At 37.1% G+C, this 19,023-nt stretch overlaps 1 protein-coding gene across 2 annotated transcripts in view; it reads left to right on the top strand.

Annotated features, from left to right (window-relative positions):
• The window catches only part of RNGTT (RNA guanylyltransferase and 5'-phosphatase), a 172,762-nt gene that overhangs the window by 125,986 nt on the left and 27,753 nt on the right, over window positions 1–19,023 (top strand). For both annotated transcript variants that reach the window (XM_058835956.1, XM_058835957.1), the window contains exon 14: window positions 13,014–13,080. In XM_058835956.1, coding sequence (XP_058691939.1) covers window positions 13,014–13,080 — 67 coding nt within the window. The remainder of the gene's footprint in view (window positions 1–13,013; window positions 13,081–19,023) is intronic.

Below are 19,023 nucleotides of genomic sequence, written 5' to 3'. Positions count from 1 at the left end.
GGAGTAGAGGCATCTCAGAAGGTGTTTTTTGTTTCTAATCCTGTCTGCCTTTCCATTTCTTAGCATTGTTCAGGCTGCCATCATCCCAGTGCATTCCCACTCCCCTCCTGGTGGCTCTGATAAAAGTAGCCTTCCCCTCTAAATTTGGGAGTTGGGATAAAAGGTGAGAGAAAGGAGAAGGGGTGGAATGTATTGAAGGGACATGACCATCTTTAAAAGTCTGTAGGAAACAAAACCAAGGGGCAGCTGAACATTCAAAGTGAGAAATAAATGAAAGACAGAGAAATGGATAAAGGGAGGAGAGGTGATAATAAATTACTGGATGAGATGTGGCACTTCTTAAGTGAAGCAGAGCACCTTGATGTAGACCAGTGATTTCCCTTCTAGAGAAAGGAGCTTTATGGGTCAGAATACAAATATTTAAATTTTAAATTTTTTTTTCTATAGTGTTTTGTTTTTGTTTTTTTGAGCAGACTAGCACACTAGAAACACAAGGCAGCTTTCCTGCAAATGCCTTATAGATTATGGATGCAATAATGAGGATCACAGTGTTGTTAGTTGATATTACAAGATAATTGTCCTTTATTTTGTCATACCCAGGAAGACTGCATTTCTTAGTACTTCAGAATGTGGAATACTACATTTATATCTCTTACTGCCTGAAGAACTCTATAAAAAAAAATTCATTTACAAGTTTGTGTATGACTATGCTGAGGGATTTAATTTTATAATTGACAGAGGAACTAAATCTTGCACCATCCGTAAAGGTTTCAGTAATAAGCCTGAAGCACTCAGTAAAGTTCATGAAGTCTCTGACAGTCTTCCTACCTTATTTTGGGTAGTAGGTTTGTTTGCAGCAGATGGTTGTTCAAGCATTCTGCTGGTGGCACTTGGGTCTGGATAGAGTAGCAGCTGGGTTCATATCCTGTATTCCAAACAAACAATTCGTTGTTCGTTACAGGCTTCACCTTGGGATTGCAATCTGCATAGTCCCCCATGAGCCCATACCTAAATGATTTGTAGACTGTCATTCAATCATTTTTCTGGTTATGCATGATTAATTAATAAAGTATTTTGAATAAATGATTAAAGAGGTGTGGAGAAACAGGAAGAAAAAAAACAGCTGCAGTGGTCTGGCGGTGTGCATACGTATGGCTAAGGGTGCTCTTCCCATGGAGGATCTTTAATAAGAGGATGTGAATTTTCATCTTGGTTATATATCTGGTCAGTGCAGACAGGTGAATTTTGTATTCTCTTCTTCATTTTAAAGGGAAATTTTTAGTCTTCTATATGTCTTTATTATGCACATGCATATCAAATCTTGTTTCTTTTGCACACCAGAGCAGCTTCTATGAGCTTGAGTTTAATTATGTGTCTTGTGTTTAAATATTTATCATATTTGAATTCTCACTCAATTGGCCTAATTCTAAGACTCCTGGTTCTTTTGTTACAAGAATTAAATACAGATCACCTGATCAGTCTTTGGTTTGCCCTGCATTGTGAAAAGGACACTGTTTCCAGGTGTTTTACTCAGGGTACCAGTGAGGTCGTGCTACCACTGGTGTGGCATGCAGGGCACTGGGAAAACCAGAAAACTGTTGGATCATCTGTGCTGTCAGATGAAGGGCAGAACGAGGGAAATTATAGCCAGATGAGATCACCCTGTCATAACTTCCCTGCCAGTTCTTTGTCATGGTTTTTCAGTAGCAATAACCTGGTAAAATTGCAGAATATTCAAATTTCCAGCTCTGCTCTTATGATTTAGAATAGTTACTCAGGACAGAAGTCTAAGGGTTGGGGTTTTTGTGTGGGGCGTTTTTGTTTTGTTTGTTTGGTTGTTTTTTTGTTGGTTGGATTTTTGTAGGGTTTTTTGGTTATTGTTTTGTATTTTTTTTTCTTTTATGTGTGTGTGTGGGGGGGGGCGTTTTTTATCAGAAAGACCAAGAACAAAGGAATGACAAAACTTCACATGGAAGGAAAATTCAGTGAGCTTTGAAGTCAACCCTTTAAATGTTAGGAAGTAACAGAGTTCTAGTTGACAGGCTTATTCGTGTTATGGTACATCCCTTAGTTAAATGGAGTAATTGCCTTTCCCTCATCCATACACAAAAGAGCACGCATCATTCACTTCAGAGGAAAGTAATTCTGAGGTGGTTATGAGTGATATTAAATACAACATGAGCTTCCTTTCAAAGTGATGAACTCTGTAATCTGGCTAAAGTTGCCAGCTGTTGCTTCAAAACTTGCTTCATCAGCAGACTTTCTCTGTTCATGACTTTTTCTGATTACTAATAAATATATTAAACAGTCTGTTATATAAATTGAGTAGTCACTTGGCCTCTGCCAAGATGGAAAGTGACCATTTATTCTGCCAATCTTAATTTATTCTGACCAATTCTGTCCAATCTCAAGCAGAATTTGGTCCAGAAAGTAAGAAGTGTCTTCCATATAAAAGTACTTACTGCCTAGTTTTATGGTTTTTAAAAAAATAAATTACTGTGGAATAAGACTGTGACAGATGCCTTTTGGCATCTGTTAATCTGAATCGATTATGTCAGTGTGCTGCCTCTCCTGTTCACCACTACTTTTCAAGCACTCTTTCATTAAAATGATCAAAAGAGAGGCAGATGCAGCCACAGTGTGAGTGCTGGGGATGTGCAACCTCCTAAGTAGCATTGCCATGCGTGGCCAAGGTAGGCACACTAAACAATGCTATGCTGAAGGGTAGGGCTCTGGGAAGTTTGAAGAAAATACCCTGTTTCTGTGTGTAAGATTGACTTGGATTTTTTAAAAATAGCAATTCAGACCATCCATATTAAGAAATGTCAGAAATCTTGGGTATGTTGCATCAGGATTTGGTGATTTATTTCACCTTAATTATCACTATAACTCCAGAGCTTTCCTTTCAGTACCTGCATTTTCTGCAGGGATTTCATTTTGGTAAGTAAAAAACCCCATGTTCCTGACTAGGTGCCTTTATTTTTTTTGGTGGGTACAAACAAATCCACTACCTTTTCAATCTCTTCAGTCTACCTATCTTTGTTGGTTGTTTCCTGTATTTCCACATGATCAAGTGGATGTACTGAATAATTTTTTACCAGTTTTTCATTTTGGCTATGCTTGAGATTTTTTTAATTTTTTTTTTTTTGTTATCTCATTTATTTCTTCTATGTCTTACTTGTTGTTAGAAATCTGTTTTTCTTAAGTAGCTCTTGAAACACTGAAAATGTCTTTGTTTTGACTTGAAAATATCTGTAATGAGACTTTGTATTTTATTGAAGTCTTATGATACAAAGCTTCGCATTGTGGTATCAATTCTTCATTTAATTCTGGTAGTTGAATTTGCTGTATTGTGGTGTCTGTTGTATTTTAAAAGATGGCCAAGGTGAAGGGACTCCGTGGGGTCATAGACTAGAATGTGGATTTATGGTGTTCCAGTGAGGCCACTGCAGAGCTGTGTGAGCACTCTCTCTTTATGATATGTGGATAAATCTGGGCAGAGTTGCATCACAGCCAGTGTTAGGCTGATCTTTCAGCAAATTGGGAATAGTTCCTAACTCCTGTCCTATATTTCAGTGAGATGAAAGGGATGATAGTCAGAAGGAAAAATTGATGTTTACGATCAGAAATAGATTCTAATAGTGAAATCTCTTGAACTACGTAATAACCTCCCAAAGGAAAAGGCAAGCAGCCTCATTTTCCAGATAATTTATGGCCAGCCTGGCCAAATTGCTCATTATACTACAGGGAGTAATATTCCATTGGTGGAGGAATGGGCATGATTATTTAATAGGTACTTTTTGTTTCTACTTAGTTTTCCTTTCTATTTTTTATGGATAGGTTATGTGTAAATGTAGTCAAAATTCTTTATGTTATTTGCCTGTGAAACAAAGCCAAACATGCTTTGGAGAAACATTAAAATATTATCAGCACTAAACATAAATGCAGCAAACAAAAAGAAGTGCTGTTTGGAAACATCTCATATTGTGGTTTTATTTATCGAGTCCACGAATGTGCCTTGAAAAAATCTTCTTGTCTCTAGGAAAGTGTTGGTGTACAAACACTCCCATCCCCCCCGCCCCACCCCAAAAAAAAACCACCACAGCCAAACACTTTTTAAGAAAACTGATGCAAATTAAACCCTACTAATTGATAGTAAACCTTTATATTTGTCAGTTTATTTTTTTTTGATGGTCTAGAATTACTTGCAGACCATTACCTCAGATATGAGGTCACTTCGGTTTGCAGTTTCAAGCCCTCTAAATGTAATTTTTATTTCATTTGGTGTATAAGAGTGGTGACATTATTCAGTGGAAGTATGTCTTTCAGGGATCAGTTACTGCCAAGATTCCCATTATCAATAGTCAGTGACAGATAGTGATTTACTGTAGGGAGTGAGGTGGTGCAGTGAAGCCTTTCAAGTACCACACATAAGAGCTCGAAGGGCAATTAGCACATAACATTGATATTGTTGCCTGAGTTGCATGTGCTTGAAAGCACCAAGCTTATTAATATGACAAATGGCACATGCTATTATAGTATTGTTGTGGGAGGGCTGAGGGTGTCAAATTCAAGTCTGTAGTTTGTGCTACCCACTGTGTTTTTCCCTGGGAATATTATTTGGAATACGCTTTTATGTTAATTGCAGTCACCATTAACTTGGCTTGGACTATTCTGCAAATTCAGAATTCATGGAATGAAAGAGGTTCACTTACATTTCTGGGGAGTTGTTTCTTGTAGAGATGAATTTACCATTATAAAACTCTTTATAGTCTCTTCTTTTGCACTTTAATGTATTTCTTCCCAACCTTTTCCCCCTCATGTTCTAACCCAGGGATTTTGCATTTTTCCTATGTAAGAAGGAGTGCATAATATCTCTTTCAGTTCTCTCATAACTTTTTTCAGTTTGTGCTCTCATTTGAGGACGAATGTCCTTAGTCAGATACACAGTCTTATTTGCCTGCTCCTTACCATGAAGGCTTTACTAGGATAAATTATATTTGTCCACAAAAAATGTTTTCTTGCTTGACTGATATGTAACAATTTTTGTTAGAATATTTTTGTATCCCAAACAGGTGATTCGGTAAATGCACCGTGAAAAGCAGGAGACAGCTCTCTGTCTCGCCTGTTGAGCCCCTCTGTTGCCATTTTCCTTGTTCTTCATGCACTGCCTCTGTGGAGCTGTCAAGTTCTTGACTCTCTATACTTCTAGAAAAAGATGAAATTATGTTTGCAGACCATATATGCATGCAGTTTAAATTTACAAGCACTGTTATTAGCCTTTTTCAGAACTTGTATTGGATCCTTTTATGTATTTTAAAATATTTCATAATACTTACTGTAGTACTCTCACTATGTTACTATTACAATACTCAGGGAATTGCATTAATTAAATAATTAATAATCTTAAAAATTATTAAATATAGGAAGTTTATTCTTTTGACTCTAACATCGTTTTTCATAATTCTCTGTTTATGCTTTTCTGATTTTCTTATTGTTTTTATATTCCTAGAAAATACATATTAGTTTTAAACCAATAGGAAATTATTATCATAAGCAAGAAGCAAAATATAATTAGAATGTCACTGTAGTAGAATTCAAGTGATTCTTCAAGAAACTACATGGGAAGCTGCTTCTCTTTGTATGGTTATGATATTGCAGCACAGTGCAGTTTTCCTTCCTAGTTTAAGTGAACACAGGGTAAAAGCAGAATATTAATTTTGTTTGTAAAAGGACAGCAGCTTCATCACAGGATCATATAGTGTCCTTTCTGCTGTGTCATAGTGCTTTATTTGTGCTCAGGTCATCATGTGCAGTAATGCCATAGTGGAATAATTTCTTTGCACAATTGAATAGAAAATTTGTAATATTATGTATGAAAGTTACCTTTATTCTCAAAGCTACCCATGAAGAACATTCAAGCAGTGTTTTAAAATACAGTTACTTAACCTACAAAGGTGTTACTTCTGTTGTCAGGGCTGTTGTTCATCTCTGTTCATGATTTCTAAGAGTCATTCATTCACAAAATGTGCAAATGCATCCAGAGTGATTTTCAGAGACAGTTAAAGAGCATATCAGTATAGTCTTTGTATATGCTTATCACACAAAAGATACATTTTAAAATTAAACATAATAACATTCATAATTGATATGAATCCCCTTTATATAGCTATTTAAAATATGGGAGTTTAGACCACTAGGTCATGGAGATTTTCCTAAAATTTTATTCTGACTCTCCAATTTATATTCAAAACAGTGTGTTTTGCATTTTGGCCTTAATCAGCCATGGATGTGTACACTGAGGTGTTCTTAGCAATAAAGATGCAGATGTGCAGAAAGGTCAATAACCCTACTGTATCAGGATGTTTTTTTCTTTTCATTTTGCTTCACAACTATTCCAGTCTTGGCACGCATCTTCTCAGGATTGAAATCTTTTCACTACCAATCTCTGTGAAGAGTGCAAATCTGCCCACAGCATACGAAGGATGAAGTTGTTGCATTGCCAGTGTGGCTGCTTTTTGCTACTCCTGACTGTAAAGAGGAAGTAATCCATGTATTTTAATCCCTTTATCTCATCATCTCATCAGTGGAATTCCTCTTTAATCATTTCTGATAGAGTGAGATCTCTCCAGGCAGACACAAAGGATGTTTCAGGTATCAATCCACTGTTCATATAAACCAGAAAAAAGCCTGTCTGATCTGGAGAGAGTTCTTTCAGATCAGAGAACAGACCACAGCTGAAGCTGCCTCTCATCCTTTGCAGAAAGCAGTCAATTCCATACATGTTGTCATTACAAGTAGAGCAGACACGCACCGTATCAAGATGAGTTTTGGAAGTTTCTGCAGTTTTGCATGCTCTCAAATACCTTTGTGATTATAAAATACAACAGTGAAGTTCTATTACATCCAGCAAAGCTTTGGTGGCAGGCTATAGCACTTACCAAGCTCCTAAAAACAACACAAGCTTATCTAGAATGAAAATCATCTAGGGCCCCGTGCTCCGGTGGTTGCAGGAGCTGGTGAAACAGGCAACCATCAATAATAAACCAGAAATAAAATATCAAACTACTTGACTTACGTGGAGTAATGAATTGCTCTTCAAACAGGATGTTTGTCAAATTTTAGGATTGCCTAATAAAATCCCGCAAGACATTATTTGATAAATTGTCATCAGTTCTGAGACCTTTGTGAGTGCTTTTGTTGAAATGTAAGGAAGAAATTGAATATTTTGTTTCCTAGGGCTAGTGAGTAACTAAGACTTTGCTGTGGGCAGCTCTGTGACCACCACTCCCTCTTGCATGGCAGTTTTCTTCCTGAGAAACCAGACACTCAAATACTTGCTCATTGGTCATCATTTTCCTTCTACACATTTCACCTGTCCAGTGCCAATTACCTCTTTTCAGCCCTCCTACTGCACACAGTTTTTCACTCCATACTGCCTGCTTTCCAAGCCTGTCTGACCTTTGTGCTGTTAGCTAGAGTTGCAAGTCTGTTTGTGCCCCTGCACAATGTGTCACTAGTCTTGCACCCACCAGAGCAAGTGCAGGAGCTGCTGCCTCACACAGGAGCGAATTACTGCATTCAGCTAATCTGAAGTAATTTACTCCAGTCCTGGCTCCTCCCTGCACCTTTATTTCTCTGCATGCTCCTTTCTGGAAGCCTCCTTCTGTAATCTGCACAGCAGCACTGGGTAGCCTAGAGGGAAGCTCACAACTGCTTTGTGTACGAACCACTTGGAAGAATGCTCAACTCTAGTTTGGGTGGTCCTGTTTGATAACCTGAGGGGATTTTCAAGGCAGCTACACCTCCCAACAAGATACGAAGGAACTCTTTGGCACCTGCTTTTCTGCCTTCGCAAAATGCTACTTAATGGCTGGAGCATTGGTGGCTTGGTGGGCAGTGCCTGAATTTTTGTCAGTATTATCTTGAAATCCCAGAATAGTTTGATTGGAGGAGACTTCCAAGATCATAAAGTCCTAACTTTCATAGGGGATCATAACCCCCTGCCATGGGTAGGGACACCACCCACTAGACCAGGTGGCTCAAAACCCTATCCACCCTAGTCCTGAACACTTCCAGGGATGGATTGCTTCTCTGAGCAACCAGTTCCAGTGTGTCACCACCCTCAAAGGAAAGAATTTCTTCCGGATACCTAGTCTAAACCTGTCTTGTTTCAATTTAAAGCCACTCCCCTATGTCCTGTCAGAACAGGCCCTTGTAAAATGTTCCTCTCCAACTCTCTTATTGCGCTCTCCCTTTAGGTACTGATAGGGTAATTCAACTACATCGTAACATGTAGTGGTAAATTAGCAGGAGCAGACTATGTGTGGAGAAGAGGAAATGATCAGGCTTCTTTGAAGCGAGCTGCCCTCATAAAGTCCACAGCCAAGGGCCACTCTGCTTCCCATGGCCAAAGGCAGTAGGAAGAAGGCAATGGTACTGGGAATGTCCCAGCCCCCTCAGGGAGAATGAACTCTGTGGTAGATCAGTTTTTGCTGTTCCCATTCTCTAATCCTTTGGTCTTCTCCAGCCCAGAGCTCTATCCTAGTGCTTTCCAACCCAGAGCGCTGCTTTTTCACTCCTTTATATCTTTCTCATCCCTTGTACTCTACATCCTCCGAGGTCCTGCAGTGCCTTACTCCAAGTTTCCTTTTACCCGAGTTCTTAGTCCTGTCCTGTGTTTATTTGCATTAACCAGCATCATGTCACTGTTGCCACCACACTTTTTGGATCACCTGGCCTCACCATGCCTGCTCCTATGGTCAACCTCCCCCACAAACAGCAGCGCCTGGCTCCTGCAGCTTGGATTTTGAAAACGTGTATATTTATATCCCAGAATAGACCAAAGCTAGGGAAATTTAATGATACCAATCTAGCAGCATTTTATTGATACTGGAAGGGCCTTTAAGACCTTGATACTATGTTGTCAAAACTCTGAAATGGTTTGTCCTCACACTTTTGGGGTTTTTATGTAGTTTGCATTGAAATGTAACTTTGCAGCCCTAACAGGCAGGTTGAGCTAGAGGTCTGCTCCCTTGGGTGTACAGGAGAGGAAAGCATGGAATGTTGTGTTATATATGCACAGCACATCTTAAGGAACTACTGTTTCTTGGAGTCATGTTTCTTTCCTTCAATGTACAGGGAAAAAAATCGGAATTATATGGATAATGTATCGAATGGAAGAGACTACAAATAAATTATATGACAGTCTGTAAGCTAGGGAGCTTTGTATATTGCTACATATTCTTAAATAAAAATGAGTATGTGTTGAAGTGTCAGCAAGCATTCGTATTTTTGATGATTGCCTCTCATAATTTTAAAGTAATTACTTGAAGTGAAATTTAAAGGTAATAATTGTGCTGTGAAACTGTCATCACTGTTTCATAGCCTGGTATTGATTTTGTCCAATTACAAGTGATGTCTAACTTTTATCAGGGTTTGGTGTTGAGTACTGCTGCTGGTGTTTTAAGAGCAGAACTGTACAGCTGTTATACTAAGTAAGAAATAGAAGACTGACATTTAAAAGACAACATTGACATATAAGTGCTTATAACCAAACCTGCTTACCATTGGGAAGTCTTTAAAGGCAAAGGGTAATTAATTGAGAGTATTAGGAGAGAATATCTGCATCAATTTAGACATATTGACATTTACAATACAAAGTTAATTTTAGGTACTTTACACCCTGGAATTGTGGTAAAGAACTCCAAAACCAGCTATGTATAGTTTGAACTTTCTGCCTGGTGGGAGGTACATCTAAATACATTTAGAGGTGAGTTGTGCTGAGTTTCTGTGGGCGAGATGGAGTTTGGCACATACTCCTCTGTCTCACCCCTCTCCTCATGGGCACGTGGCTTTTTGGTACTGCCACTGGTGGCTGCTGAGGAGATGGCAACACTCTTGCAGTAGCTTGGCTTATTCAGAGCCTCAGCCGTGTTGCCCTGAGAATCAGGCCTTTCGATATTGTTTTCACAATTTCTAGCCACTTTCCCAGTAAAGTAACTATAAATATAGGTGTTTGTAAATTTCATTAAAAATATGCCTTTTGATGGACATCTCTCACAGCCAGTGTGGTTGGGAAGGTGGTAACCTGACTATCCAATCCCTGATCATGGTCGGAAACCTATAAATACTGAAAGAACAAATAAACTTTGCTTCTTCTTTCACCTGCGTCCATGTGAATCATTTCGTGTCTGACAGTGACACAGTGATGACTCTTATTACAGCCTGTTTACCTCTCCAGGCTCTTCTGTGTGAGCTCAGCCTCTGAAATACAGAGATTATGCTCAAAATGAAGACCCAGAGTAAAAGAGCTTAGACTAGTGATGAGTATTTTCTTAATTGCTCAGACCATTTAATGGCATAAACCCCAGATATGTCAGAACATTAAATTATTATCATATTGGGGTGCTCATTTCAACCTTGTTGGGCTCTTAAATGGAAACTGGCTATGTGTTGGTGATATAATTTCGAACTACAGAACTCAATAGGAATATGTAAACTAGGGAAATATAGACTGTAGCCTTTTATTTAAGGAGGGGAGAGCTACAAATAACTCCGTTCCCTGAAAATTTTCCTAACATTGCATTACCATTGCTTTTTGAATGCCATGTAAGTGCAAACAAAAAGTTGTAAGTAAAATGCTTTTTAGCAGAGGCAGTAAAAGATGAATCGTAATTAGCTTGTACTGTGTCAAGTCTTGCAGCCAAACCAAGTCTTGCAATTCAGTTGGAGCATGCATCAGTGATAGCAACTTAAAACTGTGTAGACAGCTGGGCAGTCTCCTGGAGAGACCAGTCTTAAGGTTCCTTGGATGTTTGTTACTTCTAGCTAAAGCAATCCTTAAGATTTCGATTTTTAATGGTTCTACATTTTTATCTGGTAAAGAAAATGAAGTGAAGAAAATGAAGTGAAGAAAATGAAGAATAACCACATGGGAATTATCACACTGAATGCCTTCTCTTTTGTAAGGTCCCTTCTAAAAACACAGCTAGTGGATTATTTTGTTTTTCTTTTCTGTCATATAATAATTATGTACAGTTCTTTGTAAGAATACTTTGTTACTTTTAAGGTGTGTCTGTGAAATATGATGACCTACCTTGAATTCTTTTTGTAGCCTCTTTAAACCTTCTTTGCTAATTCTCATATATTTCTTTCCATTTAGAAAACCATGAAATATTTTCTGATTTTGGTTTATAGCTCTATTAGAAAGTTAGATCAATATGCTGGATTTTCCAGTTCCAGACACCTGAGTTCTGAATAAATTTGACTTACTGTGACTGAAAATGAGCTCAATATGCTTATCCTGACCTACATACTCCTCTGAACCATTGCATAACAGCAAAAGTCTTCCCAGTGGAGACTGGCACACTGATTGGGAAAGGGAGGAATCCACTTGCCTGTCTGTACTGTGGCTGATGTGGTCTGATCTTTACTGGTCTTTTCTTTCTTTGGGTATTTCTGTCAGTGCTCTCGAATTTTTGATATGCCGTATCTAATTACAGAATGGTTTTTGAAGAGTGATAGTTCAACACCTCTTCTTACTTAACTATTTTATATGTGTGAATGTTTTGACTTTGTAATTTTGCTGAGTTCCACCAATTCCCACTGTTGGTGAACCAGTTTAAAGTCATATATATCATATTGTTGTTAGAATTGGAAAGAATCAAGATCATACTAAGGTATGTATGTTCTGTAGGGTCAAAATTATTTACTGCCATCTAAGTTTCTGTTTTCTTTGGTTTATGAAAACAGGCCTGGCAATGGTGAGAAATGAGTTGAAAATGACAGGTGGTTTAGTCATAAAAAAAATACATCTCAATATGAATCATAAGTGTGTGTATATGTATATATATATATATATTTATGTATGCCTAATAATGTGAGAGACACCTCATTGTCATTGCTTAAGCTGAGTGATGCCTACATTTGTACTTATTTCTGGCTATTTGATTTAATTCATATGTGAGGTCTTATTGCTGAAGGGAATGGGATATAAAATTAAAAGAAAATATAAAGTGGCAAACACTTAATGAAAACTTGGAGCTACTGAAGAGTATGAAGAGTTTTCAATGTCTCTTTTAATCAAAACAGAAACTGTCCAGGATTTGTCATCAAAAAAGTTCTCATTGTTATAAAGAACTGGTATTTCAGTGCAATGCTTAAGAGGCTCTGAACTGGAGGGAATGATTGCTGGGCCTTTGCTTAGCAAGAGGAACATTGTAATTATCCAGTCAGAACAGAACACTGCTCTCCTGCCCTTTTTGCTAGCCAGTGATGTTCTTGTCAGCCTGTTCGTAACAGCAGTGCCCTAATGCTCCCCTGGAATTTGGAGTTATGTACTGAAAGTATTGACTTGCACGGTATCTACAGAAATCAAACTCTTTTCCAGAATTATGAACAGGCATTTGAGACAACTTACCGCTGTCCCTCTGGATCTTGGTGGTGTATGCAACAACTTTATTAAGACTTGAGAGGAACAGCAAGCACAAGCTGTGTCTGGGGCTCTTTTTATTTAGCAAATCATTAGACAATATTACAGAGATTCTCTGTTATTTCTCTGCTTGTATTGATGTCATTTCTGTATTACTGTGCATACTTTTATGTGCCCTAATCTGTTTCAACTCTTGGGCTTGCTGCTCTGAATGTGTGTATTTATGATTCTTTTCTCTTGAGGTCTCTTTGTCTCTAATGGTCTCTAATAAATAGAAAAGGCATATACCTGCCATTGTTCAACATTACTGAGTGGCATCCATCACAAAGAAGCCTATGAAATTATTTTGTTGAAGACCTGCTTGCAACATAAACACATATTATTGATCTTTTAATGCACATCTTTCCTTTCTGATAGTAGTTCAAACAGAATTGTGTAATCCGATTTGCAAGGCTAGCTCTTGCTATCATGGTGAAGATTGTTGCCCTGCTAGGGTTTTGACACAATTACTGCAGATGCAGAAAAAAAAAAACCTTACGGATGTGAAGTGATACCTTATAACACTCTTTTCATTTTTTAGGCTACTCACCCAGAATGTTGGTCTTCTTTATGTTGGAAACTTGGACAGACCTTTTGCACAAATTAAGGTATGATTAATAAGCTGGGGGGTCGGGGGTGGGCTATTTCAATTGTTTCACTTCTGTATGATTTAGTGAACTTCAGGACTTCAAGTTATCAGTATAGCTTCAGGAAAAACAATGGGAAATAGTGCTGCTTTGGTTATGTTTACCATATTCTGAGTTTGCTTTTGGTTTAATCTATGCTCTTAACTTGTCAAAGTTAAGTTCTTGTCAAAGAAGTTTAGTTTTTCCAATCATCTTTTGATTAATTTTGACTCTGGTTTAATTACCAGAAGATTTTCTTGTCAGAGACCTTTTAAAGCAAAGCTACTTTTGAAGCCCTGTAGTTCTTTAAGTGATCCTTGACAGGGAAGATACTGCAGTAAAAAGCACAGATTGTTTTCCCCTTATTATTGGATTTATTATGAAAGACTCATACAATTGCTGGAAAACAATTTGGTTTTTATGACTTATTGTTTCTTTTTCTTCAGTGGAACTATAATAGCTTCATGATTCTAATTGCCAGTTGCTAATTAGTTATTGCCATGTCACTTGCAAACAAAAATGTTTTACAAGAATATATGGACTGATTCTGATGAGTGTCATTGATATTATCATTAGAACAAAGAGAGGGAGGCATTAGCATGTCAGCCATTGCACTGCAATGTGGAAATGTGGTATCTGTTTTAGAATGCTGAAGTGTTCCCATGTCCTAGATGATACCTGTAATTATTATTACATATTCTACACTCTTGACTGCATCTTTCCCTCCATCATGTGCAGATGCTTGTGCTTCAGAATTTTAAAAACTTAGTTTTTGTTTTACTTCAAAATGAAACTTAATTTCTAAAACTCAGATGTGTTCCTTTGCCATCCCTAATTATGTTACTAAACAGTATTCCCAACTGTATCTAGCAAATACTTAAAGCTTGGTACTGTATTAAAATTATTTTAAAATAATAAATGCATGCTTTTAATCTTCCTATTTCACTTTCTCTCATCTCCCCAGTTCCTACATATGTACCATTCAGTTTGGCTAATAACCAAACAATTAAAATGTTACTTGTATGAAACAGCTTGCTAGAAGTCTCTTCAAAAACAACCTTGTATACTTTCGTTGATGCATCTTCACACTAGTGCTTCTTTAAAAGCTTTGTAAAAGTAAACTGCTCTGTTCTAAATGAGGCTCTGTTTCTGCCTGCTGATCCACTTATAAGAAAAATGAATAGCAAAACAGGAGATTTTCCCCATGCTGGGAAGAGTTTAAGTCCTCTGGGTGGAAGTGAGAGGGAAGAGGTGAATACCCCACTTGTTTTCTGCTGCTTGCAGTCAGCAGTGGTACCCCTCCTAATACTTTGGGCCAGAGAGAGACCCTTCTGCTCACAGGACAGCTGCAGAGATGCTGTACAGGATCCAGCTGCAGGACTGAGGGGCAGGCCACTTGCAAATGCTTAAGGAAAGAGGACACTAACAGGATAAATACAAAGCATGCAGACAGCTTCCTGCAATTTGAATGCAGGGTCTTCTCTGCTGGAAGTGGTATCTGCATACTGTTGCTTAATAGACTCATTTGGACTTCCCTCCCTCAGTGTGCTTGAGGGATTTTCCACTAAATTTTCAACATACAAAATCATGCTATCATTGTGAGTTAAGATATAATTTTATATCTTTAAATGTATTGCCAAATTATTCTTTTTGGTTCAACCTAGCCCTTAGGTCAAGACAAGTGATGAGCAGTCATTCTCCATTCCTGATTTTTATCTTCCCTTACACATTACCCCATCTTGCATCCTCCAGACCACAGAAACTTAATCTATTTAATTGCTCCCAAAATCCAACTCATATCTCCAATCAATTTTTTGTTTTACATACCCTTCTGTATTTCTATTGTTGCTTTTTTTAGAGTAGGGATGGCATAGTGTTGAGGATATGGGCACAATAGAGTTTTCTGTTGTGTCTGCAGTTCTTTAGTTATGATACCATGCTTGGTAAATAGCTGACATAGAGTTAATTTGAATAAGATAATACTAGACTTTCTGATAATACATCACTAGTGTAGTCTCATCCTGAATGTTGCATCTTCCACAGAATAGGTTAAGTGGATAATCAAAATAAATTTCAGTAGCTGCCTTCAGAAAGCAAAGCCTATTTCCCACTTAATTACTGGAGATTACATTGACAAGTTTGAATAAGCTAATTCCACAAGATGTACTCTATAAAATATAACTTACTTTTGGAGCTATAGGGATACATATGGGCATGTGTTTGCACACTATTGCTTTGCTTTGCTTTGCTTTGCTTCTCATGCTAAAAGCAATGCTGCAGTGGTGAGCTGATTGGTGTGGCTTGTTATTACCTTCAACTAGGAAATGGCATGTAGTTAACAAAGACAAAAAAACTTCTGAAGTTGAAGCTCCTCTCTGATTGCTTGAGATTCTAGAGGGATTTTTGCTACATGGCAGCAAGAGGAACTGGTGTAGAGTGATGGGGTCACAACTTTATAGAGATCTTCAACACCAAAAAAAGAAAAAGGGAGTAATAATTCACACTGAGAGTTGGTGCAAAGAGAAGTTTATGTACTCTGGAGATGTACAATGGTCTTTTAAAACTATTGACACAGGTTTCTTTCATTCCTCCCCCAGCATTTCTTCAGGTGTTTAATATGCTTTTGTTAATGATCCCTTCAGTTAAAAGACCAATGAACTATATATGGTCCTTGACTATATATAAGGCAGAGTCTTTACAACCTTTTAGTTCAACTATGCTTTTACATACTGTGTGATAGATTGGTCTCTCTTGTTATATAAATTACCCACTCATGTTCATTTGCAAACATCCCAAGTATTACGTATTCTATTAAGATACAGCATTTTTTGCTAAATATATGCATTAGGGAATGCCCCAAACCACTACAGTCCTCTGCCAGTGTAGATTTATTACTCAAAATGGACCATTATTAGACAGCAGTACTTCCAGTGCATTTTAGTGCACTTTCAGTTGGACAAGTAGGAATGTTAGCATGTTTTTGAAATATTCATAGTAAACATAAACTGCCATGCTAGTACTCATATATTCAGGTTTCAGTTTATGTGCATTTACAAAGCTGCAAAAATAAAAACTCGTTATCAAAGTACCCATTCTCAAAAGCAAACATGTTTGACTTTCCAAAACTGTGCAGGAGATAATTGCACCAAGCTCTTTGATGATGAAGAACTGTAGATGGCAATTCTGGGAAAAGAGTTTGAAATAATAACATCTCTTCTAGGATTATTTTTCTGTGTTTTTCTTTTTTATATCAATAATTCATTAATGTACACTAATATTTATCATGTTTCTGAGACATCGGTGAACTGATAAGATTAACTGAAATTACCTGATCTTCCTCCTCAACTTGCTTTCAGTGGTATCAGTGGTTGTTCTTGATAGGTGTTGGATATCTGTACTTCATTATGCAAGAGGAATGTGAATCATTCACTCCTGAAGTTTTTTAATCTTGCATCTGGTAGCAGATGGATAGAATTGGGAAAAAAGTTTTCCTGGCTATAGGGATCTGCCTGGAACTTAACTTTTCTAATAGTGTGTTAATCGTAGGTATTGCGAGATTTTTTAATTTTGCTACTTTGAACAGAGTTTATGATAGAACATTTAAGTTTTTGCACAGTGTTTGTGATTGTTCTTGTTTAGGGTAATATTTAGTGAGTTTCAGTAAGTTCAGTGATTTATATTAATAATGACTGTTTCAGTTAGCTTGTGAGACAATTATTTTTAAATTCTGCTATGGTAATGGGTTTCTCATCTTTTTTCCAAGGGATTGTTCTTTAGGGTTATATTGAATGAATCAATTTAATAGAGGGTAGTTACTTCTAATAATTTAATTTTGTTTCTAAATAAAATTATTCTAAATTATTGGTTAATTCTAATGTCTATTCAATGGTATTGTAGAACAGTTTCATCATAAATGTTTGCTTTCAGTATCTTTTCCCATTTAAGCTATGTTGGTAATAGTAATAGTAGTGGTTACTGTCATACACTTCTGCTTTCTTCCAAAGACCTCTGGAGCAATGCAATGATTTGCAGCTTTCTTTGGATCTTAAGTGATTGTATTTATTAAACATGTATTGGAAATTTGATGAAATGAAAAAGTTTCTGTAAGTGATATCTTGGTCAAGAAGATGAAGTATTCTCATCAGCTAGAATTAACTGGCAAGCTTTCTTTTATCTTTTTTCCCTAAATATTGTCAGTATTTTTTTGCTAACAAGGAAGCTATTAAAGCAAAAACTTTATCATAGAAATTTTGTTTTTATTAGAAGTAACTTAATCATTGTCCCAGTATACATAATAATTGCCCAATGGAAGGATATGTTACTGGGGTTTCATGACACATTTTTAAACTTGAGATTTGATCAATGCAGATTACAATGAAAACTTAGCTACGCTATATGCAGTAATTATATCTATAAAGAAAATCATACTGCTTAATCAATTTATTAGAATTGTCAGTTTTTGCAGTTCAGTTCTTAGTAGCTTCTGGGGTTAGGGGAAATGGTTCAGTACACTGTGTTCTCCATTATTAATAAGTAATGAAGCTTCTGGCGGTCTTTACTATGAGCTAATGACTGGTTTCATTTTTTGGCTTTCTTAGCACATTAAATTACCATTTAAATAAAGATTAATTACTACTGTTTTATTTTTAGTATTTTAAGAGTAGTTATTATAAGTTTCATAGTAACTACTACTTTGTTCATAATAGAATTGTTCAATTTGATAGAATATGAGGACAGTTACATTGAAAAGAATATTTTGAAAATAATAATAATGTGTTGTTAGTGTTTTGTTTTTTATGCTAGGATCCCAGTGGAAAGATTCTTAAATTTGCTTCTGAGGAATTTGCTGCTGTAGTTACAGCAGTTTTGCTGTCAAGGACTAGCGAGGAATCAAGATCTCTGCTCTGACCTGCACCTCAATAGCCCTAATCTATGATTTTATTAAACTTTAGAACACCGTTGCTGATTGCTGAGGCGGCTAAGATGACCACCTACTCTTCAGGGATGTATTGGTTGTCCAGCTGCCTCATTTTCCCTCGGCAAATACACTTTTAACTTAAAACATGATAAAGCATAGTAAAGTTCTGCCAGAGAGAGGCCTTGCAGCAGGTAATCAACCCAAAATAGTTTCTTTTATCATATCAAATCAAAACCTGTACACTTTGCAGATATAAATCCATCCACCTTTAATTTAAGATCTGCAGGCAGCTGCTCAGCGCCTCAGAGAATTTACTGTAATGTTCCCAAGAGCTGAAACATCATGAACCTAGTTGCGTTACCTCTGTCTAAACACACAGGCTGAGCTGATGTCTGAGAACCAGGTCAGACATAATTCATGACTCCTTCAGCAATGTCAAACGTATGTAGTTGATTACTGAAATGGTTTGCCACAATTTACCAAACAAATCCTTTCCTGAAGAAGAGGGAACAGGAATGAATTTATATTCTTGCTGCTCTTAAGGTTATTTTTTAAGGTAGGGTAAGCTGCTGATTTCTTGACTGAAGCTGGCATGATTTTCTTCCCTGAGTGATAATGACTTCTACTCATGATTAGTGATCCCAAAGCTTGGGATACCTTTGTTTAGGGCACAGGTCTTTGGACCACTCCAAATTTAGGGAGAGAATTAGTCCAACTTTCACCACACAATCACTTGCTGTCCAGAGCTCCATGGTAGCAGTGTGGTCTGTAAAGTTTTTTTGCAAAAAATGTTTAAAAATTTTCCCTTTGAGCCTGTTGAGAGTATGTTGGTATCTTAATTATTTGATGCTTTCCTTACTGGACTTTCATACATAATCTCAGAGGTTTTTGTGTTCACAGAGCAAATAGTAGAGCAAAAAAATTTTTCATTTATCATGGTCAAGTCATAACTTGAATTCTGTTTTTGTAGCCTATCTCCCTTTCTTACTGGTTTGAGCTTTTACAGT

Source organism: Poecile atricapillus, chromosome 3 (genome assembly GCF_030490865.1).
Source record: "Poecile atricapillus isolate bPoeAtr1 chromosome 3, bPoeAtr1.hap1, whole genome shotgun sequence".
Lineage (NCBI taxonomy): Eukaryota > Metazoa > Chordata > Aves > Passeriformes > Paridae > Poecile > Poecile atricapillus.
Note: the sequence above shows the minus strand (reverse complement) of the source record. Positions and strands in the feature narration are given on the sequence as shown.